This window comes from Halichoeres trimaculatus, unplaced genomic scaffold, assembly GCF_033239565.1.
Source record: "Halichoeres trimaculatus isolate MK-OKI-2021-1 unplaced genomic scaffold, fHalTri1.1 fHalTri1_scaffold_10, whole genome shotgun sequence".
NCBI lineage: Eukaryota > Metazoa > Chordata > Actinopteri > Labriformes > Labridae > Halichoeres > Halichoeres trimaculatus.
In genome coordinates, this window is record NW_027437187.1 from 2,492,822 (window position 1) to 2,519,645 (window position 26,824).

A 26,824-nucleotide genomic window follows, 5' to 3' on the forward strand; every position below is an offset into this window, starting at 1 on the left:
TTACCTAACAGCATAGCTTCCAATTTATCAAAATGTATTTAATAACCTGAGAAGGAGTTAAATCATGAATAGTGGACAGGGTAGATGGTATTGATATTTTGGGTTTGTTGAAAACAACAAGATGTCATCAACGTACAGAGCTTTTTTATGGACTCTGCCTCAAATCGTCACACCGTGCATGTCTTGTTGTGATCTACTGACCTCAGCTAAAGTCTCAAGTGCAAGGGCATAGTTGCAGGGACAGAGGGCAACCCTGCCTGGTCCCTCTATGTATTGTAGAAGGTGGTGATCTGTGTCATGTTCCTGAGAGGAAGGAGAACTAATGTGTGTCCTGTGCTGTGAAGCTTGTTGTAATGAATGAACATGTTGTGTTTGTGTGAAGGTTGGGGCTCTGCTATGGATCAGTGTGAGGACAGAGAGGAGGGAGCCCCTCCCTCTAGAACCCTCCCTCTGTGTGGGGACCAGGAGAGCCAGACCAGAGCTCAGAGGTGAGACCAGGATCTCTAACTGTCCATGGACTAACATCACTGCACCATCATTATTCACACTCACAGCTCTCTCTGTCTCTGTCGCTCTCCCTCTGTCTGATTGCATGCTGAGAGCGTCAGGGTGAGTGTGTCAGAAACGTTTGTTCTGTTTGGTGAGTTTTTGAGCTTTGTTTGGCTGCGGCTGCGCTTGCACATGCCTTCAAACTTCCTCTACATTTTGGAGAGAAGTTTTTTTTTGAATTTGTAAAATTGTACATGTGAGGTTTTTTTTAAAAAAAAACATTTTTTAAATCTTGGGGGAAAAAAATCTGAAAAATTTCAAAATATTTCTTTTTTTTTTTAAGTTAAATTTCAATTTTTTTGATCCTTGAAATTTCAAAATCTTAAATTTCAAACATTTGCAAAAATTTTCAATATCAATTTAAAATAATTTTAACTGTAAAAACATTGCAAACATTTTAGATAAATCTAAAACTTAAAAAATTTGTAAAACTTTCCCCCAAAAAAAATTGTTTAAAAATTTAGTTATATTTTTGATTTGTTAAAAATAAAAAAGAAATAAAAAAATCTAACAACATTTTAAATAATTTTCAAACTTCAAAATGTTGCATAAATTTCATTTCTTTTAAATAAAAAGAAATGTAATTTCATTTTTTGATTCTTGAAATTTCAAAAAAAATTAAATTTCAAAAATATTCAAAATTTTTCAAATCAAATTTGAAAATTTGAACTGTTAAAAAATTGCAAACCTTCGAAATAATTTTGAAATTAATTACATTTGCTAAAATTGCTCTCCAAAAATATGTTTAAAACATGTGATTATTTTTTTTAACTTGTCAAAAATTTTAAAAAGAAACTTTAAAAAAATCTACCAAAATAAAGTTTAGAATACTTTAGTTTGATGACATATAATGGTTAAATTGCTCAACCTTTCGTTGTTTTCTAATGTCTTGCTACATATCAAACATGTAGATTATGCTGGCAGTTAAATTAATTCATCCATACAGAATTAAAATCTGTATTTTCTTCCAGATTTGTCCTTCTGTAGATTTAGTTATCTTCCCAGGGCTGTAAAACTTGAGGTTAGCCACAGGTGCATGGAAAGTTGGTGGGCTGTTGATGTTGTAGGAGGTGAAGTAGAGCGGTGGCAGGCTTTATTGGTAGATGGGATGAAGATTTAGTTCAACAAAATGTTAACACATGATTTTATTGAGTCAATGTCTTTAATCATTAATACCCTGTGTAAGAAAAATAACAATTCTTTATTTCAATAATATATATTTTACAGCTTCAAGGAGCCACTGCAAAGGGGTCAAAGAGCCCCATGAGGCTCCAGAGCTGCAGGTTGAAGACCCTTGGTCTAGAATGAACAGTGCTGTTGTGATTTTTCTGGTCAGCTCTGAGAAAGCCCATCAGCTGGTGGAGAGTAGTATGGTGATTCAGAGGTCTTTAATGCCAGTGTTCTCATTTGTTAACCCTGTTAAGAAAGCCCAATGTACCCTGCTTTCTTAAAAATGAGCTGTTGCAGAGTGAGTCAGCGAGACATGGTCGGATAGTATACCCCATGAAGCTGATTCCTCTCGGCTGTCAGTCTCTGCTGCTTAAACATGTCGTGACATTCAGTAGACATGTTTCTGTGGTTTTAGATAGAAACAGGGACGAGCTGAACATAACTCTCTGTTTCTGAATTGATGGTTTTGACTATACAGTTCATATTTCTACTGACACCTTTAAATGTTTTGGATGTGGAGCAGAGGGTTACCTGATCTGTTCATACAGAGCCACCTGTCAAAGCTGACAAGCAGCCTGTGGCTCAGCACGAAGCGGAGCGCTTTGCTTGACGTGCCGAATGAAGCGTGAGACATGAGTGGAGCACAATGCAAGGCACGCAGCGGAGTTGCAGAACGAAATGCAGAGCGAAGCACAGGGTGTACAGAGGGCTAAAAACCACAATTCACAGACACACACACAGACACACACTTAAACACACGCATAACTGTAAACGGTGATCAGGATAGGGTCCAAATTTGGAGGGTTTTCACCTCTCAGAGTGAGCAGGCAGAGCCTAGAGTCCAGACTCTGGGAAAGGAGCTGGCTGGTCAGTCTGCCACCAGGGTGGCTGAGTCAGTGTTGGGTGGGGAGGAGGACAGTTTGATGGAGGAGCATTGCTCAAAACTAGCTGTTAAAAGGAAAACTCCAGAAACAAAAGCAACCAGGACAAAGTAAACAAAGGTGTCAAAGAAAGACTCACAGTGCTCCTCAACTCAGTGGTCTTCATTTGTCAAACGTGGGTACAACCGAAAAATGGGTGTATGCTCCTATCCACGCACAGATCAGCATTTTTTAATCTGAACGTGGGCGTCCGGTACGCTCAAATCCTACGGCAGGTCTGAGTTTGTGTACATAAGTTTCCTGTCAGGGGAACGGGGTGCAGTGAGGGAAGTTCGTCCATGGAGGAGAATTATTAGATTATAAGAGCACAAAATATTTTCAGACAGAAAAACAAGAGTTAACATCTGGTTAGTAAAAATGAAGCGTATGCTAAAGTGCTAAAAGTTGCTCTTCATTGAGAATCTGCTTGAGTCTGGCTGAGAATGACTGGAAGTCACAAACATACCCAGTCATAATAAAACAGACTATTACAGCATTAAAAACACATTTACAGCCTGGTTCAAAAAACAGCTTGGGTCTTAAACACTGATTTTACCATCGACACACACTGTACAGTGAATGATTTTTTTTCTAACTCTGCGGTTCAAAAGTTATTAGGATCATTTCATTGTCCAATCAGAGACACAGCTCAGGTCACGTGACTGACGAGTGCCCTGTAGCTCTTTCACAGGACACTCGCAACCGGCTTCGGTCTACCTGTGCGTAATTGCGCATGATTGACACACTTATTGTCTAGGCACCAAAACGAGCACAAATAAAGTTAAAGAGATCAGTTTTTAGGTGAACTAGTTTTTTAGTATTGAAAATGTTTTATTATCTGTATCTGACACAGAGCAGGTTGGTCTGTTCCTCCATCTGTCAGAGCTCTACTCCCTCTTCAGTCTGTGACAGGTTCAGGTTCAGGTTTAGTCTGCAACCTGCAGCTTCTTTCAGACCTCAAACACATTTTTAGATGCCAACTTTCCATGTTTCTGGACCTGAATATCGTGGCTTCTAATAGTCAAATATCACTGGTTAATTAACCCAGGTATTAACAAACGATGTGTAAATCAAATATCTCAACTCTGTTGTAGTTTAGTTAGTCACATCCACGCTGAGACAAGACAAGTTTTTTTTCTGGCTTGCTTCCTAACACTTCTCTTCTGGCGGCCGAACTGGCATCATTTAGCTGTGGCGTTGTCGATTACCAGCAAAGAGAAATCTCCTTTTTTTTCTGTAATCCCTCCATGTTGTAAATTCTGCGGGTTCGGCCAGCTGAACCTTGAATATTGAGGGAGCATGATATTTGAGTTAGGATTGTTTTCAGCTGCCGCATTTATCAACACCTGATCAGGCGCACGCCGTGATTGGCCCTGGTACACACTTTTCATAAATCAAATGTCTGTTGCTTAAAGTGCGGACACAGATAGATAGAGATGATTACAATGAAGATGTCTTCTCTTTGCTCTCTTTTGTTGCTGTTGTTGATGATGATGTGATGTAAAGATTGGCTCTTTAAACATTAACAGTGCCAGAGAAGATGTAACGAGAGATGGTTTCTTCTCTCTTATTTGATATGTTAAATTGCTGACACAGCATTTCAACATTTTGTGACCTTATTTTCTACTTCTTCTTCCGTACATTTTTTGTTGCGCTAGAACTTCTACAAACTTGCAGATTTTTACAGAAAAAAATTTAGTGAAGCAGCATGTGCAGGAGAAGTGCGCTTTTATTTTTCTTAGTTCTAGCTGTAGCCCATTTGTTTTGACAGTAAAAAGATGTTTTATACAGTAATTTTGCATCAAAGTCAATCAGAGATTCTTGCATGTGGACGAGCCTAACAGCACATGGCACATTTGCTATTAAATGCTTGTTGAACCCCACAGGGAAATGACAGTAAAATTGTGCAGTAAAATCTTTCATCTGTATAATAATAAGTGAAGCGTTAGCCCTCTGATTACAGTACTCATGTGGTTCTGTAATCAGGTTTTTTGATTATGTGACAAAGTGATGATTTGGTGTACTAATGGAAATCACAAACAACGCCCCCTGGGGACTGAAGTCCCTGGGGATGAATAGACTAAGTCTTAACCACCCCAAAACCAAGGGCACACAGGTGAGTTTTGAGGAGGCAGGAGACGTGGATTACAAAAATATAATGCTTTTATTTTATGTAACCAAAGAGAAAAGAACTGAAGCTGAAAAGGAGAAAAGGAATTGTTTAAGCAAATGAAACAACCCAACCAAGGAGTGAATTAAAATTATCCTTTATTACAATACTATCTATTTTTTAAAAGGCCTGGTAAAAAAAGGGGTAAAAACAAACTAAAATTTGACTGCTAACCTAAAGACAACTGAACCTAAATGTGGAGTGGACACCGCTAGCTGAGAGTTAGACTCTACTAAGGAAGGTGTGGGGGTGCTACCCATCTACTCACCCTTAAGTGAAACACACACACAGCACTCCTCAAACAGGTGTAGTCTACTTGTGACCCTGTGTCAAAACTCGCATGCAATAGGTGGAGGGCCCTCACCCAAGGTGCCTAGCCTCACAGCTAAGGATGTCAACCCTCAAAGAACAAAACAGAATTAATTGCAAAACAATTGAAACCCAGTTAAATAAAATAACTTAAGGGATATAACTAATTAGGCCAAAGGACACTAAAACGAACTAGAGAGAACGAAGGGAAGCAAAAACAGCAGCCATATATTCTGTAAAGAAATGAAACGAGAGTCAATAAAACAATTCTACCACACAAAACAAACAGTGGTAAAAGCCACCGTACTTACTTACTTACGTCTGAGTTGTGGGCTATACTATTGCTCTTCTGAGAGGGACCAGTGGATCTTTGCTGGAACTCTGGATACAACAGCAAAAGTTAGATACCAAACTGTCCCTAAGAGGCCATAAAAGGACTGTATTTACCTTATACAACAGCCAAGTACAGCCAGGAGAAGCCAATCACCTCCACACACTCCAGGCAGGAGCAAAAGGCCTGAGGGGTATTGCACAAAAGTAGGATAAATACATCCAGTATAAATGAGCAGGCTCGGCTTGAATAAGCCTAGTCGGCGCTTTCTCGGATTAATTGGTTGCATGTTTGGCGAGCCAGGATGAAATGACATGGCTTAGTCAAGCCAGGTGTGAATCATTTGGATAAGCGGGCATTCACAGCCTTCTTAAGAAGACCATGAGATCGATCACAGAATCACAGATCGAAAATGAAACAAGGACGTGCATCTTTCTTCACGCGGGACGAACAGGCAATACTTCTTCAACTTTATGAAGAAGTAAAACATATAATCCACAAGAAAGGCAACACGAGTGTGGTTAAAAATAAAAAATAAAAAAAGCAGAGGGAAAAAGCCTGGCAGTTAATAACGGACCGGCTTAATGCGTAAGTAGCGCGGACATGTATTAAGAAACAGTACTCCACACAATGTCATAATTACAGTTTTAGGATTCGGAGCTGATGACTTTTCAAGTCCGCTAATCAATACTTGTGTTTTTCTTTAATGTGGCTCATAGAAGTGCATGTTACTCAGGTTATTTGAAGTATTTGAAGTTCAAAGAAAATTTCAACTCTGTGTCTCTGTTATCTATTGAATCAATTTATCTTATGTTGTGTTCTGTTTCATCCCTCATCTGTCATGAAGAACAAACCTGTCTGGCCAGAAAAGAACCTGGCAGCAGGTGAAAACCAAGTATAAAAATATTCTGCAGTCTGGTAAATTACTTATGCGTAGCCCAAAGAGCAATTATCAAACGAAGTGATACATTTGTTGTCTGAGAATGAATTTCTGTACAATTTTAGCCGTGAAAAAAAAAGACTCGTCACACCAGCAGAGGAGCTGGCACTCGACTTAAATAACGGGAGGCCAGTGATGGAGGGGATCCAGGGGGGGACTGTGACAGATAGTGATATAGGCTACATATTAATTCAACCTCTGACAGCAATTTGACAAGCTGTCTTTATCAGTATTGCAATAAAACAGTAGGGCTGACAGGACCGAATGAATAAACAGAAAGATTGTTTAAGTTAAAAGGTGGAGTCAGAATGATGTGGGACCCTTTCACTCCTAAAGGTGGAGTCCTAAAACAGGACGATTGTCCTCTTTTCAGGAGACAGTAAAGACAAAGTTATATGCTGTCTGTTATATTGTAGTCCATTTCAGTGGTGTGATATAGCCTATTTATATTTCCTTTGTTTCTCCTCTTTCTCATTCTGTAGGTTTAGGGTTGTTCTTTATTTTTTATTTATTTTCTACAACAGTTTGGTTTAGTACCAATTTCAGCAAGGCCTGTTTTTTCCATTTTCTTTATAATAATTTTAAACCTTTTATCATAGGACTTGTATTAATAAAGACAGGTTTCTCAACTGTCTGTGTTAAAAGTTATTTTTGTCTTCATATAATCTGTGCAAATAAGTAACACTAAAGTCAACCAGCAAATGCAGTGACTACAGTTGTAAGATTTGGGTGCAGGATGATTAAATAATGTAATGTGTAGAAGAGGCATGGAAATGCTGTAAACCATGATCATTTCTTACATTACAGAGAGCAGAGCCAGCGCAGGATTAATCTGATCCTGGTAGTTAGCCTGGTCTGGAGCAGGCTAGCTGCAGAGAATAAATCACCATGGTAACTAGTCTGGGATAAACTTGACCAGCTTTTGTTCAACCGACTTGAGGCTAACTTCATCCAGGATAACCAATGTTTGCCAGCTTAATCCCTTATCCTGGTTTTGTGCAATACCCCCCTGGCCTCAGCTCCAGGTGGGTTTTATTAGCAGCTAATTGTGAAGCAGAGGGGAGGGGGGAGCAGAGCAGCAGGCTGCATTCAACAACAGCAGCCTTTCTCCTCAACGCTGCCTACCACAATCACACCAGTCTCTGCTGCCGTCACAGCCAGCAGTGGTCTAGAGGCTGCTGTTTACCTGAAGTCTTATTATTTCAAGTGTAAAGGCAAAATGATTTGACAGCTTTCTGCAATTTTGTTTCACATTTTCTAATTCTTAGCTTTGTTTCACAACTTTCTGCAATTTTTATTTCACATGTTGTGCATTTTCAGTTGCCATGCACTGCTTTTGTGTATTGTATTTCACAGTTTTACATCTGCCGTGTTTAGTGTCAGCATTTCAACGCATTTGTGTTACGGAGTGCTCTTGCTAACTGCAGCAGTGATGAGTACCTGTTCCTTGGAGATTTTAACTGCACAGAGAACCCTCAGTTAGACAAGAACTATCAGGAACCTCATGCTGCTTCTAGCCAGGCTCTGCTGACTCTGGTTGAAAGGTTTGAACTCTGTGATGTGTGGAGACGTTTCCATCCTGCTCAGTGGCAGTTCACCTGGGTTCACAGCAGAGATAACTAGCTGCCTCTTGTCAGACTAGATAGAGGGTACTGTTTCATACATCACTTCAGTGTTTTTAAAGGTGTTTCCATCAGCCCAGCCGGTTTCCCTGACCACTTCATGGTACACTGTGTCTTTTCTATTATTAAGATGTTAAATGTCAGAGTGCGTACTGGAACTTTAACACTGCTCTGTTATCTGACCACATGGTTCATAAGGCCTTTAAGTCTTTCTGGAGTCATTTCAGAGAAACAAAGTCTGATTTTAGCTAGAGCTGCACGATCTGGGGAAAAGGTGGGATTGGCGATTAGGTGGACAATATTGCGATTGTGCTTGTGATTTAATAAAAAAATTGTGTCATGAGTCCACAGACTTGCTTGGTTATCACGGGGAAAAATCAAGGAAAAAGCAGAGATGGATAACTGAGGATTTTAATTGCTGTGAATGCAGCAATGCATTCACAGTATATGTTCTTCTGTGACAAAAAAATTTATTCTTCTTCTTCTTCTTCTTCTTCTTCTTCATTCTTCCGCCCGCTTTTTTGGACCGCTAAAACTCAGGCAAACTACAACCGATTTTCACCGTTCAAACTTCAAAACGTGTGTTTCAGTTGGGACAAGGGGGCTATGACTCTTCAGAAACTTTTCACAAATACTTTTCGAGATATTTCAGAATTTGTGCGTTTTTTGGTCTCATAGAGATGAATGAGGAATTTTCAAAATTTTCTCCTTTCAGGACATTTTTTCAGCCTGCTTCAAACCCTCCTCATTTAGTCATACATTCAGCTACAAACTTCATTCAAGCTTTAAAATATTAAGCTACCTTTTGGCTTCATTCAGTTGGTTTCAAATGTTTCCTAGCATTCATAGTTTCTTCACAATGACCCTTCAAAGGTCATGATGCATTTCAGCTCTTCGAGCCGTTTAACATTGGTGTGTATTGGACGGAATGTTTTGGCTCAGAGTGGGAGATTCAAACGACAGAGCACAGAGAGGGGGAAACAAGACCTGAAAAATTTCTGGGTAAACTGCTCTTTTGGTCACAATGTTCGCTTCACGTAGGCATTTTATATATCAAAATGGAGGAGGGCTTGTCCTGCTTCTGACAATGTGGTTTTTAAAGCAAAAGGATGGAGCACTTTTTCACAAAATGGCCAACTGTCATGAGAAGTTCAAAAAAATCCCCATATACCTCCATGTTAATTCCTGAGGGGTTTTCTCAGAGATCAGTAAATTTTCCCTCATCTATCTATCGCTCTCTTGGGTTCGTTTCTTGACCTTCATGCATGAAATTTAGACGGACAGCTTCCTCTGGGTCTCAGGATTCCTACGGTGTGTTCATTTTTATTCTAGCCCTCACGGTTTTGGCAAGGTGACAGGAGATTCGGACTCTTGCTTTGCCACAAAATCTTCATAAGATTACAGTAACAAGGGCAAAGTTGTGCACCTGCACCTGCTGCCCTTGACGAGCTGGTCACCGTGGAAACCTTTGATCTCATGCAGCTGTTTATAGTAACTCATCAAAACATCCAGGAACAAAGACAAGCATGTGTGTGTTAATTTATCATTGATCACCAATGCAAAATCTGGCTTCAGATAAGCCTCAGCAGACAGGTTTACATGATTGAACACACACACACACACACACACACACACACACACACACACACACACACAGGGCAGAAAGTATAACACTTTAACAGCATTTGACTTACATTTCCCTGAGTCAGCTCCTTATTTTCCCAGATTTTTTTCTTTTAATTTAAATTCCTTCCTTTAATTCCTGAATTGATTCAGCCAGTCAAACTTTTAAATCCTATTTTAGATTACACTGATTCAGGCTTCATCATCATTCTTTTTGTCAGAATTGCAAGCACCTTTACACCCTGATATCAAAGGGAATGTGTAGGGAATCAACAGACTCCACCAGCTCTCTGATGGCAGTTGGTAAACAATGATCACCATGGCAACATCTGGCTTCAGATGGGCCTCAGCCTACAGGCTTACATGGTTAAAAAACTCACACACAGGACACACAGGATTACATTTTAACAGGGTTTAAGATAGCCGACTTACTTTTCCCCTCAGTCAGGTCATTATTTCCATCAATGTTCTTTAAAATTTGATACATTCCTTTAATTTTTGAATAGACGCAACAATTTCAACTTTAAATTCCTTCATCCATTCCATTTATTCGACCATTTATTTCCTTTCATCCAAGAGTTCATGGCAGGCTAATTCAGCATTCTGCATTAGCATTTCAGTGCAAGCTTTCCAGGAGTTCTTAAAACAATTTTCAGACATATCCTCATTCATTCATGTTCAGCAATCTACATCAGCAGTTGAGCACAAGCTTTTCAAGACTTCATTCAACCATTTTAAGACAAATCCTCAGTCATTCATGTTCAGCGTTCTGCATTAGCATTTCAGCGCGAGTTATCTAAGACTTCATTTAGCCATTTTCAGACATATCTTCAGTCATTCATGTTCAGCATTCTGCATTAGCAGTTCAGCGCAAGCTGCTTCAGCATTCTGCATTCACAGCGCAATTTCTTCAGAAATTGCTTTTCTAGTTGTGTAATAGTTTTCAAAATATCCAAACTTACTGTATACAAACAACAGTGTACAGCACAACAGTACTGTTTTGTTTGTATTCAAAATGGCACATTTATGCATTGTGCAAACTAAAAAGGCACATCTCTGTGAACTGAAAACGATGTGAAGTATTTTCTGTGTGTTACATGCACTGGAATGATAACACACTTTACAACAGACTGAGCAATTCAACTGTTTCTCTCTGTGTCATTGAAAAAGTTCCGCCCAGGGAGCTTGTATCTGGAGTTCAACGTGCCGACCATTTTGCAAAATATCCTTCTTTTTGCACGATGTAGATGGGCACCATGTCCTTTGCCAAGTAGTTGGTGATGGGGTTAGTGATGGAGTCAGTGATGGAGTCAGTGATGGAGTCAGTGATGGCGTCAGTGATGGCGTCAGTGATGGCATCAGTGATGGCGTCAGTAATGGCGTCAGTGATGGCGTCAGTGATGGCGTCAGTGATGGCATCAATGATGGCGTCAGTGGGCGTCAGTGATGGCGTCAGTGATGGCGTCAGTGATGGCGTCAGTGATGGCGTCAGTGATGGCGTCAGAGATGGCGTCAGTGATGGCGTCAGTGATGGCGTCAGTGATGGCGTCAGTGATGGCGTCAGTTATGGTGTCAGTGATGGCGTCAGTGATGGCGTCAGTGATGGAGTCAGTGATGGCGTCAGTGATGGCGGCAGTGATGGCTTTGTGTCTGTGTATCATCTCTTTGTACGGTGTTATGCTCCCAAACACTTCTAGAAGCGTGCTTTGTTGACTTGCTTGGGACGTTGCAGGCTCGCTGGGGGTCGCCTGAACTGGAGCTGCTTGAGCTGCTTGCATTCCTCATATTTGTCCTTGTGCTGTTTCAGGTGCTGGTATAAATTTTTTGTGTTGCCACGTGAGGTAGCCTCTTTTGCTTTGCATGTTTTAAAAGTTACATCTTTTTGCTCAGTGTCATTCAATCGGTAACCAAAATAACACCAAATAACGGAGGAGGTAGAGTTTCTTTTTGCCACGAGCGCCTCACTTACTTCTTTGTGCTCCATCTTTTCTGATTAAACTGCTGTACCAGGGGGGCAGTTAGTCACATGACCAGTTGAAAAGTGACCGATTAGTCATCTCACGCCTGCTCTCTCTCTCTCTCTCTCACACACACACACACATTTTTTTACACTTTTTTTAAACAATTGTACAATCGCACCTCTTTTGCGATTACATAATTGCACGTGCTGACATTGCGATTGCGATTGCGATTGCGATTGCGATTGCGATTGCGATAAACGTGCAGCACTAATTTGAGCTCTTTACAGCAGTGGTGGGATGTGGGCAAAGCTCAGATCCAACAACTTTGCCTACAGTACACTCAGTGTCACAAAGGGCCTGACCCGGTCTATGAGAGCTCTGCAGAGAGAAGTGGTGGATCTGCAGGATCTGGTAGACTCCACAGGAGATGGAGAACAGATTATGGCTCTGTCTGACCTGCTGGGTATCTCTGCTCAGGGCGCTTTGCTTAAATCACATTTCCAGCTCATCGTTGAGATGGATGATCCCTCTAACTTTTTCTGTGGCCTGGAACATAAAAATGGACAGAAAAGACTGATGCACTCTCTGTGGTCTGACACTGGTCAGCAACTGCATGACTGCTGAGTTCTGTCAGCGTGCTGTGTTTCTACAAAGAACTGTATGAAGCTGTGCTCCAGGAGGAGCCTGAGGTGGTCGTGTCCTTCTTCAAGAATCTGCCCCAGGTCTGTGAGGGGGACAACGTAGAGCTGGAGGCCCTGTTGTCTGCTCAGGAGCTGCAGGTCATTCATGTACACCAGACGTATTGTGTGCCCATCAGGTTGATAACTGACAACATCTCTTTAATTTGGGACTTTTTGGACCTCTCTGGTTCTTTGAGCTGTAAGGTTGGTCTGATTTCTCTAGACCAAGAAAAGGCTTTTGATCGGGTTGAACACCGATACTTGTAGCATGCGCTGCCAGCTTTTAGGTTCAGCTCTGGTCTTATAGACCGGATTTGGGTCTTATACAGTGACATTGAGACTGTACTAAAGGTTAATGGTGCTTTAAGTGCTTCTTTTAAAGTCCTGAGGGACATCAGTCAGGGCTGCTCTCTGTCAGGTCTGTTGGATTCTCTGGTCATAGAGCCCCTCTTACACAGACTGAGGGTACAGCTGTCTGGTAAAGGTTGTGTGCTTGTCATTAACAACCTTGTGTCTTCCATATGGCATTGTTTGGCCCGTGTGGACCCTCCCCCTAATCTGCTGTCCAAGGTGCAGGCTGTCATGGTGGACTTCCTCCAGGACCGCCTGCACTGGGTCCTGCAGAGCATCGTCTTCCCTCCCAAGGACCAAGGAGGCCACAGACTGGTACACCTGACAAGCAGAAGAGCTTTTTTTCAGGCTCCAGTTCACTCAGAGACTGCTGTCTGGACCTGCAGACCTGGTCTGGAGACCTGTGTCTCGAGCCATTCTGGTGTACTGTGGTGGACTGGGACTTGTAAAGTCTTTTTTCTAAAGGACCTGAGTGGATTTAAGTTAGACAATCTGCCAGTTTTCCACCGAGGACTTTTCAAAGTGTGGAGCCTGTTTAAAAAAGAGAAACTAACTCTATGTAACTCTGTTTTGCTGTTTTCTGGAGCCGGTGGTCTACAGAATCGGCTCAAGTGTGAAGCAGGACTGTCCCTGATCAGTGGCTATATGAGGCTGGGATCATCACACTGGGCCGGGTGATGGGCTTGTGTGGCATCTCTCTGGACAATTCCGCAGGTTTGGCTTCCTGTATCGAGGTCAGGTCTGTCAGGGTCATCAGCCACCTTCTAGCAGGCTGGAAACATCAGCTGACCGACTCTGAGAGGATTTTAGCTGCTGCACACAGAGCAGGACTGAAAACAGCTGATGACTCTGATCCTTCCCTGGTGTAAAAATGTCTCCTGTGTTTGAATGCTCTGCTGATTTCATGTTAAAAGTGAACAGTGAGTCCACACTGAGGACTATAACAGGTGAAAGTATTTATCGTTTGTTGGTTGAAATACTGAACCAGCATGAGCTGGCAGGGCAAGTGGACACGCCTTGGAGAGCCCACCTGGTCCTCACACAGGCTCAGAGGCCTGAGTGGAGAGCTCTGCACAAAGTGCCATTAACCAGGAGAGTGGGAGATGTACAGTGGAGGCTTTTGCACTCGGTGCTTCCTGTTAATGCTTTTGTGTCTGTGTTGAATCCAAGTGTTGGTCCTGGTTGTCATTTCTGTGCTCAGAAGGAAACTGTGTTTCACTTTCTTAAAGTGTGCATGTCTCTCTGCTCTGTTTCACCTGCTGTGTAATCTTTTTCCATGTTTCGTGGGGTTTTCTCACCCCAAATATTCATTCTGTGTCACAGGTACAGTAAGAAAGAGAAATCTAAATGTCAGCTGTTGAACTTCCAGGTAGGTCAGGTCAAAATGACAATTTATGTCAACAGGAGAAACGGACTGGAGGGTTCCCTGGACACTGATGTCAGGCTGATCTTCTGTCTGATGCTGAAGACCCGACTGAGAACAGATTTGATTTCTACAGTCTGACACAAAATTTGGACCAGTTTAAAAACATGTGGAGTCTGAATGGTGTGTTCAGTGGAGGAAAGTAACCTGCTCTTTGGATATTAACTAACGGAAACTAATTTTGTTTATATTGTAATGTGATCGGGTTTTTCTGAGCAATAACTGTTTTTTTTCACCCTGTAAGCAAATAAGAGTGGTTTGAGAAATCATAATCTCTCTCTCTCTCTCTCTGTTAAAGCAAAGAGCATGGACGACCTGGACGTATTGTGCAGCACTTGACGGATAGGAAACTGCAGAGGATGCAGATGTTTGAAGAGGAAAGAAGACAGTCTGCTGATAAAATGTAAGAATGTAGAGGTTTCATGTCTGTTGAGGTCAAACCGTCTGTTTTAAAAAAGGTCAAAGTGTCTCCTTGATGGACGTTTCTGTCACAGTCCAAATGATCAACTTTGAGAAACTTTTACAAAACTGGAAATTATGTGTAACTTTTTTTTGTGTGTGTGTTTACGCTTTTGAGGTGGTTTGTGGTAAATTTCAGCAGAACCAAACCTGAGAGATTTTCAATTTTCATGTTTATTCATCAGTGTTTGTGATTCTGTCAGGGTCAAACACCAGAGACCAGACTCTCCTGGACCTGGATCCGGCTGTGTGTCCTTAAAGAGTGATGGGTCTATGTGGAGACCCATAGATTTTAAATCATCAGAGCCTTGTGTTGCTGAAAGGTGAGTCTGTCTAAAGTAACTTCCTGTTGTTGTGTGTGAAACATCTGATCCTAACTGTGCTTGGTGTTTTCTCTGTGAAGGTGAACATGTTTCAGTCTTTGTCAAACACAAGAGACTGGACTTTCCTAGACCTGGACCCAGCTGGGTTTTCTTTAGGATTGATCAGTCTAAAGTTCAGCTTTATAACTTTAAAGATGTCAGTCAGTCGATAAAATGTAAGGATGTTAGAAGTTTGTGTCTCATGTCATGAAGCTGTATTTAGGATTATTAGAAACAAAGTGTCCCCCCGAAAAACCTTTGAGCCACAACCTGTGTCCATCTTTTTTCTTCATTACTCTGTGACACTTCTTCCTAGCCTTTTGCTGTTTGTGCTTTTTCAGAATCGAAGATAAGAGCCCAGGACCTGGACCCAGCTGTGTGTCCTTAAAGAGTGATGGGTCTATGTGGAGACCCATAGATTTTAAATCATCAGAGCCTTGTGTTGATGAAAGGTGAGTCTGTCTAAGGTAACTTCCTGTTGTTGTGTGTGAAACATCTGATCCTAACTGTGCTTGGTGTTTTCTCTGTGAAGGTGAACATGTTTCAGTCTCTGTCTTTCTATCAGGATCCAACAGCAGTAAACAGGACTGGAGGCAGAAAGACCTGGACTCAGCATGTCTCTTCATGTGTGTCCTGTGTTTGTAGGAGGATCCAGCAGATAGAGTCTATCACATGAACACTGTGTGTCATTCTGTTAGAAACACTCCATGATCTTCTGTTTGTTCCACAGAGTTCAGAGATCAGAGGCTCCCATTGGTCAGTCTGCCCAGCAGCATCACACACAGCTGGATGACTCCATATTGATGGTGTGTAAATGTCCAAACACAGCTCCTCCTGACAATCAGAGCACACACTCATTCTGTTTGAGCTTTCTGAAGAGTTTCCTGATCACACTGCAAACATCATCTCTGCCTGAATTCTCTTCACACTCAGTGTTTGACTGGTTGAATGAAGCCGCACATTTCTGAGCTGCTCACACTCACAGGTCAGAGGTCACAGGTCAGAGGTCAGAGGTCATGCTGGATGCTGATCTCACACAGACTCAGACTTTGTCAGCAGAGAGCAGAGTTGACAAACTGAGTCCAGTTTGAGCTTTGAACAACACAAAGACTTTGCTTCATGTTAATGACAGCTGCTGCTTTCAGCTTCATTCTAATAAACACATCAGCTCTAAAGTCACTGCAGACTTTTTCTGGATGAAAGCACACCAGGAGATTTCTCCAACATCAGGTTCATTCCATAGAAACTTGATTTGTAGAAGACAGGAGCATCCACAGACTAAGAGGTGGAGCAGCTTTGTGATCCAGTCTCCATGCTGGACTCTGTAGACCAGCAGGCTTTCTGTCTGTCACACATGATCTGATCTGACCTTCTACAAGTTCAACCTGACATTTTCTTCTGTTCCAGCTGCTCCAGGAGAACATCATCAGCTTCGTAAAGAGGGAGCTGAAGAAGTTCCAGAGAGCTCTGAGTCCAGATTACCCAGAATGCTTTGAGAGTCAGAGGGAGGATGAGGATGAGGATGAAGAGCAGAGGAGGAGCAGAGAGGCGTTCCTGAAGATCACTCTGCACTTCCTGAGGAGAATGAAGCAGGAGGAGCTGGCTGACTGTCTGCAGAGCAGTAAGAGGATTTGAACACATTGAACATGATGGAAAGAGGAAATGGAGACAACATGGGAGAGGTTTACATTTCAAACTCTGCTCTGAATATGACGCTCACATTTGGATCACATCTATGAGCTGTGACAAACTGTTCACAACTGATGAGCTGAAGAGATTTCAGAGAGGAGCCAAATCAAATCCTTCCTGATGTCAGAAAGTAGAAACTCATCAGACTGATTGTAGCTTCACATCATTCATTACATTTCTGTTTTCTTCTTTCAGGAGCTGTTGTTGCAGAGTGCAGACGTAAAGTGAAGTCTGGGCTGAAGGAGAAGTTCCAGTGTGTGTTTGAGTGGATCTCTAAAGCAGGAAAGCCAACCCTTCTGAACCAGATCTACACAGAGCTCTACATCACAGAGGGAGGGACTGGAGAGGTCAATGAGGAACATGAGGTCAGACAGATTGAAGCAGCATCCAGGACACCAGACAGAGCAGAAACTAGCATCAGACAAGAAGACATCTTTAAAGGCCCACCTGGAAGACAGGAACCAATCAGAAGAGTGCTGACAAAGGGAGTGGCTGGCATCGGGAAAACAGTCTTAACACAGAAGTTCACTCTGGACTGGGCTGAAGACAAAAGCAACCAGGACATCCAGTTCACATTTCCATTCTCTTTCAGAGAGCTGAATGTGCTGAAAGACAGAAAGTTCAGCTTGGTGGAACTGGTTCATCACTTCTTTCCTCAAACCAAAGAAGCAGGACTCTGCAGGTTTGAAGCGTTCCAGGTCCTCTTCATCTTTGACGGTCTGGATGAGTGTCGACTTCCTCTGGACTTCCACAACAACCAGGTCCTGACTGATGGTACAGAGTCCACCTCAGTGGATGTGCTGCTGACAAACCTCATCAGGGGGAACCTGCTTCCCTCTGCTCGCCTCTGGATAACCACACGACCTGCAGCAGCCAATCAGATCCCTCCTGAGTGTGTTGACATGGTGACAGAGGTCAGAGGGTTCAGTGACCCTCAGAAGGAGGAGTACTTCAGGAAGAGATCCAGAGATGAGGAGCAGACCAGCACCATCATCTCCCACATCAAGACCTCCAGAAGCCTCCACATCATGTGCCACATCCCGGTCTTCTGCTGGATCACTGCCACAGTTCTGGAGGACCTGCTGAAGACCAGAGAGGGGGGACAGCTGCCCAGGACCCTGACTCAGATGTACATCCACTTCCTGGTGGTTCAGTCCAAAGTGAAGAGCATCAAGTTTGATGGAGGAGCTGAGACTGATCCTCTCTGGAGTCCAGAGAGCAGGAAGATGATCAAGTCTCTGGGAAAACTGGCTTTTGAGCAGCTGCAGAAAGGAAACCTGATCTTCTATGAATCAGACCTGACCGAGTGTGGCATCGACATCAGAGCAGCCTCAGTGTACTCAGGAGTGTTCACACAGATCTTTAGAGAGGAGAGAGGACTGTACCAGGACAAGGTGTTCTGCTTCATCCATCTGAGCGTTCAGGAGTTTCTGGCTGCTCTTCACGTCCATCTGACCTTCACCAAGTCTGGACTCAACCTGATGGAACAACAACAAACAGCATCATGGGAGTCTAAACTATTCAGAGACAAACCTAAACTGGAACACCTCCATCAGAGTGCTGTGGACAAGGCCTTACAGAGTCCAAACGGACACCTGGACTTGTTCCTGCGCTTTCTCCTGGGTCTCTCTCTGCAGACCAATCAGAGTCTCCTGAGAGGTCTGCTGACACAGACAGGAAGTGACTCACAGACCAATCAGGAAACAGTCCAGTTCATCAAGAAGAAGGTCAGTGAGGATGTGTCTGCAGAGAAAAGCATCAACCTGTTCCACTGTCTGAATGAACTGAATGATCGTTCTCTAGAGGAGCAGATCCAACAGACCCTGAGATCAGGACGTCTCTCCACAGATCAACTGTCTCCTGCTCAGTGGTCAGCTCTGGTCTTCATCTTACTGTCCTCAGACAAAGATCTGGACCTGTTTGACCTGAAGAAATACTCTGCTTCAGAGGAGGCTCTTCTGAGGCTGCTGCCAGTGATCAGAGCCTCCAACAAAGCTGTGTAGGTGGATCAATGACAGATTCAAAACATGTTGTTCATGACATGTGAAACATTGAGTCTGTGCTAAACACTGATTCTTCTCCAGGCTGAGTGGATGTAACCTGTCTGAGAGAAGCTGTGAAGCTCTGTCCTCAGTCCTCAGCTCACAGTCCTCCAGTCTGAGAGACCTGGACCTGAGTCACAACGACCTGAAGGATTCAGGAGTGGAGCTGCTGTCTGCTGGTCTGAAGAGTCCACAAAGTAAACTGGAAACTCTCAGGTCAGTGTGAAGCTGAAAGAAAAAATCTCAGATATCAGAATAAAGTGCTCCAATTGACTCAAAGGTTTCTTCAATGTTCAAGAAAGACAGGAAAAGTTGGTATGTTCAATGAAACTTTTAAGACTGTCTGATAAAATAAAAATTACAGTCAGGTACTGCAAGTAAATAAATATTACTTCAGTCAGGACCACTTTGTCAAAAACAAACTTTATTGAGTTGCACAATTTTCATTTGGTGGTATGGTTCTGTTGTGGGACTCCCTGCTCTTCTACGTGCTTGCGTGGAAAGCCTGAGGCAGGAAGAGCACACCTTCCTGCCCATCATGAGCCATCATGAACGGCATAAACAGGGAGCGCAGCAGCAAAATAAAAAAAATAAAAAAGCGACCATACCAGCAATGCCAACTTGTCTGCATGGAGATGCCAGGAAACTATTTAGGGTTGAAATTACTATTGGTATTGTTAATCTATTCACTAATTTACTGCTTATAAATTTAAATAGGGAGTAAGCCTTCCATAACCCTTCAGGCTGATAAAAAATTAGATAAAACAATTTTACCTGCAAAACTATTTATTACATCAAATGAAATTACGATGAACGGCTCATGGCTTTTTGAGCATCTAAGATGACTTTATTTCCAGGGCGCAGATAACGTTCAAATGCTGAGGAAGACCATCTGCCCATGGCTTTTAGGGTGGATACGGGAGCTACCATAGCCGCTGTTGTTGCTGCTCCGATGCGGAATGAATGAGGCGTATAGCGCTCTGGATGGAGACAGCAGAGCTGGCACAGGAGACGAAGGCGTGATGTGAACCAAGCTCGTGACATGGGCTCTCCTCCTTCCGTGACAAACAGCCGCTCCTGAGGACTGGCCTGGACACGGCTCCTCAGATAGCGGACCATGGAAGACATTGGACAAAAATCAGAGTTAGTTTGTGAAATTATAACTGATGTTCCTCTCCTATCTCTATCAGTCTTAGAATGTTTCAAGACAACAGAAAAGTAATGACTGTGTATTACTACGTCATTAATAGTGAGGTCTTGAGAAGGATCAAAGGATCGTGGTCGTGTTGTGAATTCACCACACCTTAAAAACCCATAAAAAGCCGTGAGGAAGACCGTTTCTAACAGTGAGTCTGTGTACAGATCGAAGCACCCCTTCCTTAAGTGAGAGATTAATTTATGCAAAAGTGGAGGAGTGAAAGGGAGACGAATGTCATTGCCTTGTGGTTTCTCTCTTTTAAAGCCGTTAAGAAGAAGCTCAATGGATGGATTTTCGAGTAAACTGAAGGTAGACGGATCCAAGCAACGCAGGTGAAACTGGACACCTGCGAGGAGGCCTTTGATGGAGGACGGCTGCATTTTGCGGGACTCAAAACAGTGAACCAGAAATGCACAAACAATGGGAATACTTATAGGAAGAATTGCAACAGAAAAGGAGGAACAAAATGCAGTGAAATAGGACCATGCAGGGTCATACATTTTTAATCTGGGTATTGCTAAACCTGAACGCATATAGCGGGCGGCTGACAGCATGAACGACTGCAAGGTGATGTCTAATCTAGCACCGTGAGGTGGAAGGGAGGGCAAGGCAGGCTGGATGGCGCCGCGTCCAGACACAGTCTGTGGAATTTCTGAAATTCAAATCGAGAAAGAGCATCAGCAACTTTATTGTCTAACCCTGGAATGTGGGCTGCACGAATATGAAAGTTCTTCAGCACGGATTCCCAGGTTATACGCCTTAAGAATATGTTAATGAATGGAATAGAGGAACGCCCTTTGTTTATAATGTGAACAGCTGCTTTGTTATCGCAAAAGAAAATGATTCTCTTCCTAGACCAGGATTTTCCCCAGAGAAGACAAGCTATAACAATTGGGTATATTTCCATTAGAGCAGAAGAAGAAGCACTTGCTGGCAGAGATGACAATTCTTTTGGCCATGCCTCAGCGAACCACTGGTTATCGAAGAACCCCCCAAAACCTACGGAGGGAGCTGCATCGGTGAATAATCTTATGGACAAAGATGATTCCAAATAATCGTTATAGAATCGATAGAAAAACGAAATGCCATTCCATTTCTCAAGAAGCAAAGACCAGAACTGGAGCTCTGATCTGCATCCTTCATCCATAGTTACTGTGTCATGAAGTTTTTCAACTGATTTTGAGAGGTCAAGAAGCCTGGAAATGAATGAACGGCCTTGAGGAATCACGTGCATGGCGAAATTGAGATGACCTAAAAGGGAAAGCAGATCTCTTTTAGAAATTGATTTTGAAACTTGTTCTTTCATAATTTCTCTGATGCGATTTAATTTCTCGAGAGGCAGGGAAGCTTGCATGAGAACACTGTCTAATTGGATACCCAGAAATTCGATAACTTTAAGTGGACCTGAAGTTTTCTCCTCTGATAGGGGGTTTCCCAATTTTTCAAAAGTATCTTTAAGAGTGGAGATTGCATGATCTGGCTTGGTGTGAGGATAATCTACGAGCAAAAAGTCATCTAACAGATGAAGCACGAATGGCAGTTTGCAGTTATTTAAAAGAATCCAGCAAAGCGCTTCTGACAACGTGTCGAAAATTTTTGGACTGCTGCGACATCCAAAGGTGAGCTTAACGGCAAAATACAATTTTTGTCTCCATTTAACGCCGAACAGGTGCCATTGAGAAGGGTGTAGAGGCATGACTTTAAACGCGTCTATGATGTCGGCCTTCGATAACCACGCTCCACGACCTGCTTGTTTAATGAGCTTAATGGCATCATCGATTGAAGCGTAGGTCAGAGAGAACGGCTGAATCAGAATCCGACTGTTGATGCTTTGGACCTCGTCATGATGCGGAGCTGATAGATCTATGATGAGACGCTTTTTACCAGAATATTTCCGAGTAGCGACACCTAAAGGGTTGATACGTGATATGGGGAACGGAGATTTATCCAGAGGTCCGATCAAGAAACCTTTCCTGACTTCTTTTTCCAACAAAGAATCAACAATCTCTGGCTCTTTCAGGGCAGACTGCAGATTACAACATGAAAAAGACACTTTAGGCAGCCACAGCAAACCAGCCATGAATCCTTGAACCAGTCCAGTTAACAAATAATCAACAAAGCAGCGGTTTGGATGCTTCTCCAAAGCCTTCCCCAGCTCAGCCACGTTGACTGGAGTGGATGGTTTTATTTTCTCATTTCCTTCCTCACAAGGCGAGTTTGTCTGGGGCACACAGATTTTGGATGGCTGTCCCCACAGTAGCTGCAAGCATGGATATATTTACAGTTTACAAATTTGCATACACTTTCATTGAAATTGTGACATAACGGAGTCCAAAAAGGTGACACCTTATCCTCATTGGTGTTTGGGCCTGCCAGTGGATGGACTACAGCCACAGATTTGGGACACATGTTGGAGGAGTGTGAGAATGAACTACAAATAGAGCAGGAAAGAGCTTGGCGGCCAGTGCAGTGCCTGCTAATTAGAGCCAGGTCAACCACGGATCAGTCCAGTCTTTGGTTAAACCTCTGAATGAACATAGCAGCCTTCGCAGAAAAAGATTTGTGGTATTCATAGAATAGAGTTCCACCATAAGTCATGGCCAGATCTGCAATGATGGCCGGATAAGTGTCTATTTCAGCTCGGCGGGGTGGATAGACTTCGCAGATTACATCTCTGAATACTCCAAAGGCGACAATAAATTCTGCTAACGTCAGAGTCCTAGAAAGTCTGGGGTCACTATCCTTCAACATCACAGACACATCGCCACAATCTACCACACGCTTATCACTGACATCTGAGCACAGCAGGATTTTGACTAAATTAACGTCATTACCTGCAAGGATCTGGCTTCTCAAGTTGCAGGAGATGGCAGCAGCAGGGGGGTAGAATGGAACACCAGATGAGATCAGGACTGCACTTCCCAGGGTCCTGCACGGGATTGTGAAGCCGTCGAGGAGCGCCGGTGTGACGTCACAGGCCTGTGTCGAGGGAGAGGCAGCAGGTTCCCGGGATGAAAACACGTTGGACTGAACCACAGAGCTGGAGGATGAAGCGGTGGCCTCTAAGGTCTGAATCCTTGAGTTCATGCTGGAGAGGGATGACTGGATGGAAGACAGCGCTGCCAGAACAGCGTCGTTCAACGGATCTGAGGAGGCGACTGCTGAGGTCGGGGGTCTGACTTTTTTAGCTGGCAGGGCAACAGCTGGAGACGGAGCAACTACTGCGTCCTGTGAGCAGTGTTTACGTTTAGCCGGAGCCTTCCGGGGAGCGGAGACAGAACGTTTTTCAACGGGTGGAAACCCAGCACACTTAAGCTCCGACCGGAGCGGTAACATCGTTGGCAAACAGGAACTCCAACAGTTTAGGAATCGGCCAGTCATTTATCAAAGGAACATCTGGGATATGACATCTACCTGCCAAACGGGAGCTACGACGAAGGGAAGAAGCCCTTTCATCGTTGATGGCTTCTTCTGGATCAGAATTTTGACGAGGCTCTACCGTGACATCGTCGAAGTGCCACGGGTCTTCATCGTGGGCGAGAGGCGACGACATCTGGAGCAGCAAGGTAAGAACGAGCAGGAGCAAACTTTTCTTCATACAGGAGCTTGACTGTGAAGTGCCAGCAGAGGAAGCAGGAAGTAGGTTTGACAGGAGCAGCTTAAATAGCCCGCTCTAAAAGCAGTTTTCCAATAGGAGGTGGACACGGGAGTCAGCCGAGCCATCAGCTGATCAGCACCGGTGATGACAGCTATGTTGTTAGAGTGATGTCGTGACCTGCCTGAACTAACGCTGTCAGATCTGACAGATCTCTGATGTCCTCTCAGGTTTTCTGGATGTAAGCTGTCAGAGAGAAGCTGTGAAGCTCTGTCCTCAGTCCTCAGCTCACAGTCCTCCAGTCTGAGAGACCTGGACCTGAGTAACAACGACCTGAAGGATTCAGGAGTGGAGCTGCTGTCTGCTGGTCTGAAGAGTCCACAATGTAAACTGGAAACTCTCAGGTCAGTGTGAAGCTGAAAGTAGAATCTAACATGGTTGGGAAAAACAAAACCTGTATGTATCAGAATAGAGTGCTCCACATGACTCAAAGGTTTATTAATTATCATGAAAGACACTAAAAAGATTGTTGGTATGTTCGGTGAATCTGTGTAATACTGCCTGTACAAAAATGTCAGTCAGGTACTGCAAAACATTGATTGTTATTTTAATAAATTGCAAACTAACATTGTTTTAAGTCATTTCCAAAGGAATTTCAGATCTGACAGACCTCTGATGTCCTCTCAGGTTTTCTGGATGTAAGCTGTCAGAGAGAAGCTGTGAAGCTCTGTCCTCAGTCCTCAGCTCACAGTCCTCCAGTCTGAGAGACCTGGACCTGAGTAACAACGACCTGAAGGATTCAGGAGTGGAGCTGCTGTCTGCTGGTCTGAAGAGTCCACAATGTAAACTGGAAACTCTCAGGTCAGTGTGAAGCTGAAAGAAAAGTCTAACACACTTTGAAAAACCTTAACCAGTTTTTATCAGAATAAAGTGCTCCACTTGACCCAAAGGTTTCTTCAATGATCAAGAAAGACAGGAAAAGTTAGTATGTTCAGTGAATCTTTGTAATACTGCATGATAAAAAAATTTTTACAGCCAGGTACTGCAAACACATATTATTTTAAATTAAAGGCAAACTAACATTTTTTTCAGTCATTAAATAAAAAAAAAAAACAGACAGATCTCTGATGTCCTCTTAGGTTTTCTGGATGTAAGCTGTCAGAGAGAAGCTGTGAAGCTCTGTCCTCAGTCCTCAGCTCACAGTCCTCCAGTCTGAGAGACCTGGACCTGAGTAACAACGACCTGAAGGATTCAGGAGTGGAGCTGCTGTCTGCTGGTCTGAAGAGTCCACAATGTAAACTGGAAACTCTCAGGTCAGTGTGAAGCTGAAAGAAAAAATCTTACATGGTTGGGAAAAACCTTTACCAGTTTAAATTGAATACTTGCTCTGCTTGACTTCAATAATCAAGACTGACAGGAGAAGTTGGTATGTTCAGTGAATATTCTAAGACTGCCTGATAAAATAAAAATTACATTCAGGTACTGCAAATAAATGGATATTATTTGAATTCATTGCAAAACTACGTGGTTTTAAGTCATTAAAATAAGAACATCAGATCTGACAGATCTCTGCTGTCCTCTCAGGTTTTTTGGATGTAAGCTGTCAGAGAGAAGCTGTGAAGCTCTGTCCTCAGTCCTCAGCTCACAGTCCTCCAGTCTGAGAGACCTGGACCTGAGTAACAACGACCTGAAGGATTCAGGAGTGGAGCTGCTGTCTGCTGGTCTGAAGAGTCCACAATGTAAACTGGAAACCCTCAGGTCAGGTTTCAGGTTTTGTTATGAAAGTGGTCAAACTGGTTCACTTTTCCCCACAGTCTGATTTTTTCTCTACCTCTAGTCTGTCAGGATGTCTGATCACAGAGAGAGGCTGTGCTTCTCTGGCCTCAGCTCTGAGATCCAACCCCTCCCACCTGAGAGAGCTGGACCTGAGCTACAACCATCCAGGAGACTCAGGAGTGGAGCTGCTGTCTGCTGGACTGGAGGATCCACTCTGCAGACTGGACACACTGAGGTAAAACCAGACAACAAGAGCTCAAAGACTGAATGTGAAAAAGAAAACATCTCATTTCACAAAAAGATCCAGGGGGTATTGCACAAAACCAGGATCAGGGATTTAGCTGGTAAATATTGGTTATCCTGGATGAACTTAGCATCAAGTTGGTTGCTTGAAAGCAAGCTAAGCTCTCCCAGGATCTCCACACTGTCAGAAAAAGGGACAGAGTGATGGAGACAGTTGGTTCAGAGGAGTTTCAGCCTGTTTCTCTGTCACAGGGACAAACTGAGGATCACTGCTTCATGTTGAGCAGCAGTTAGGACTCATGTTGGACAGAAAATCACTCTGACTGTGTTTCTTCCTCCAGGGTGGACCATGGTGGACAGCAGAGGTTAAAACCTGGTGTGAAGAAGTGTAAGTGTGGAATCAGTTTGACTCCTGATGAGCAAACAGCAGACTGTCAGCTAACAAAGAATGAAGCCTTCAGGTGTGTCTGATGATAAACTGCTGCTGTGTTGTGTCTTTTTCTCTCCATCAGATTTCTGTGAACTCACTCTGGACTCAAACACAGTGAACAAATACCTCAGACTGTCTGAAAACAACAGGAAGGTGACACGTGTGGAAGAGGATCAGTCATATCCTGATCATCCAGACAGATTTGATTTCTATCCTCAGCTGCTGAGTAGAGATGGTCTGACTGGTCGCTGTTACTGGGAGGTGAAGTGGAGAGGAGACGTTGAGATATCAGTGAGTTACAGAGGAATCAGAAGGAAAAGAGGCAGTGATGACTGTGGGTTTGGATCCAATGATCAGTCCTGGAGTCTGTTCTACTCTTATAAATGTTACTCTGTTCGTCACAATAACAGAGGAACAAGCCTCCCTCTGTCCTCGTCCTCTGACTCTCACAGAGTAGCCGTGTATGTGGACTGTCCTGCTGGCACTCTGTCCTTCTACAGAGTCTCCTCTGACTCACTGATCCACCTCCACACCTTCAGGACCACCTTCACTGAGCCTCTCTATCCTGGCTTTAGGTTGTGGTCTCATGGTTCCTCAGTGAGTCTGTGTTGAGTGAAGGACTGAGAGTCTCCTCCTCTCTACACAAACACAAAGAGCTGCTGAAGAAAAGTTTAGCCTCTGCACTAACACAAACTTCAGCTGATTCTTTGACTCTTTCTATCCTGTCACATCAGTCTGAATGTCTGTGATCAAAGAGCAGGACTCAGTGGAAAACTGGCTCACTGAACTGGACTTATTTACATCTCTATGGTGAAAAAATCCGGCCTCATTCAGACTGTTTTTCTTCAAAGTGTTGATGAGAAAGTTTGTCAGAGACGTCTGAGTCTGATTCATGAAAGTGTTCTTCACCTGCAGAGTTGTTCTCACCTGTGTTTAAACCGATGAAATCCATGTCCTCATGAGACTGAGACAAAAAGAGCT

General features: G+C 43.2%; 1 protein-coding gene across 1 annotated transcript; it reads left to right on the forward strand.

The window, feature by feature from the left end:
- The first annotated feature begins 396 nt into the window (after positions 1-396).
- Positions 397-26,455, forward strand: LOC141796694 (NLR family CARD domain-containing protein 3-like). The gene is made up of 11 exons (XM_074677939.1): positions 397-488; positions 2,404-2,416; positions 12,956-12,980; positions 15,232-15,322; positions 15,601-15,676; positions 16,278-16,491; positions 16,755-18,558; positions 23,625-23,798; positions 25,232-25,405; positions 25,755-25,801; positions 25,926-26,455. The coding sequence occupies exons 1-11, from the start codon at positions 397-399 to the stop codon at positions 26,453-26,455; spliced, it is 3,240 nt and encodes a 1,079-aa protein (XP_074534040.1).
- Positions 26,456-26,824: the final 369 nt, after the last annotated feature.

Bases quoted from the DNA above. Each gene is read 5' to 3' on its own strand.
- LOC141796694 (XM_074677939.1), top strand. From the start codon at position 397: ATGGATCAGTGTGAGGACAGAGAGGAGGGAGCCCCTCCCTCTAGAACC. The intron at 16,492-16,754 runs GTAAGAGGATTT...TTCTTCTTTCAG, and splicing joins GGCTGACTGTCTGCAGAGCA to GAGCTGTTGTTGCAGAGTGC. The intron at 23,799-25,231 runs GTCAGTGTGAAG...CTCTACCTCTAG, and splicing joins TGTAAACTGGAAACTCTCAG to TCTGTCAGGATGTCTGATCA.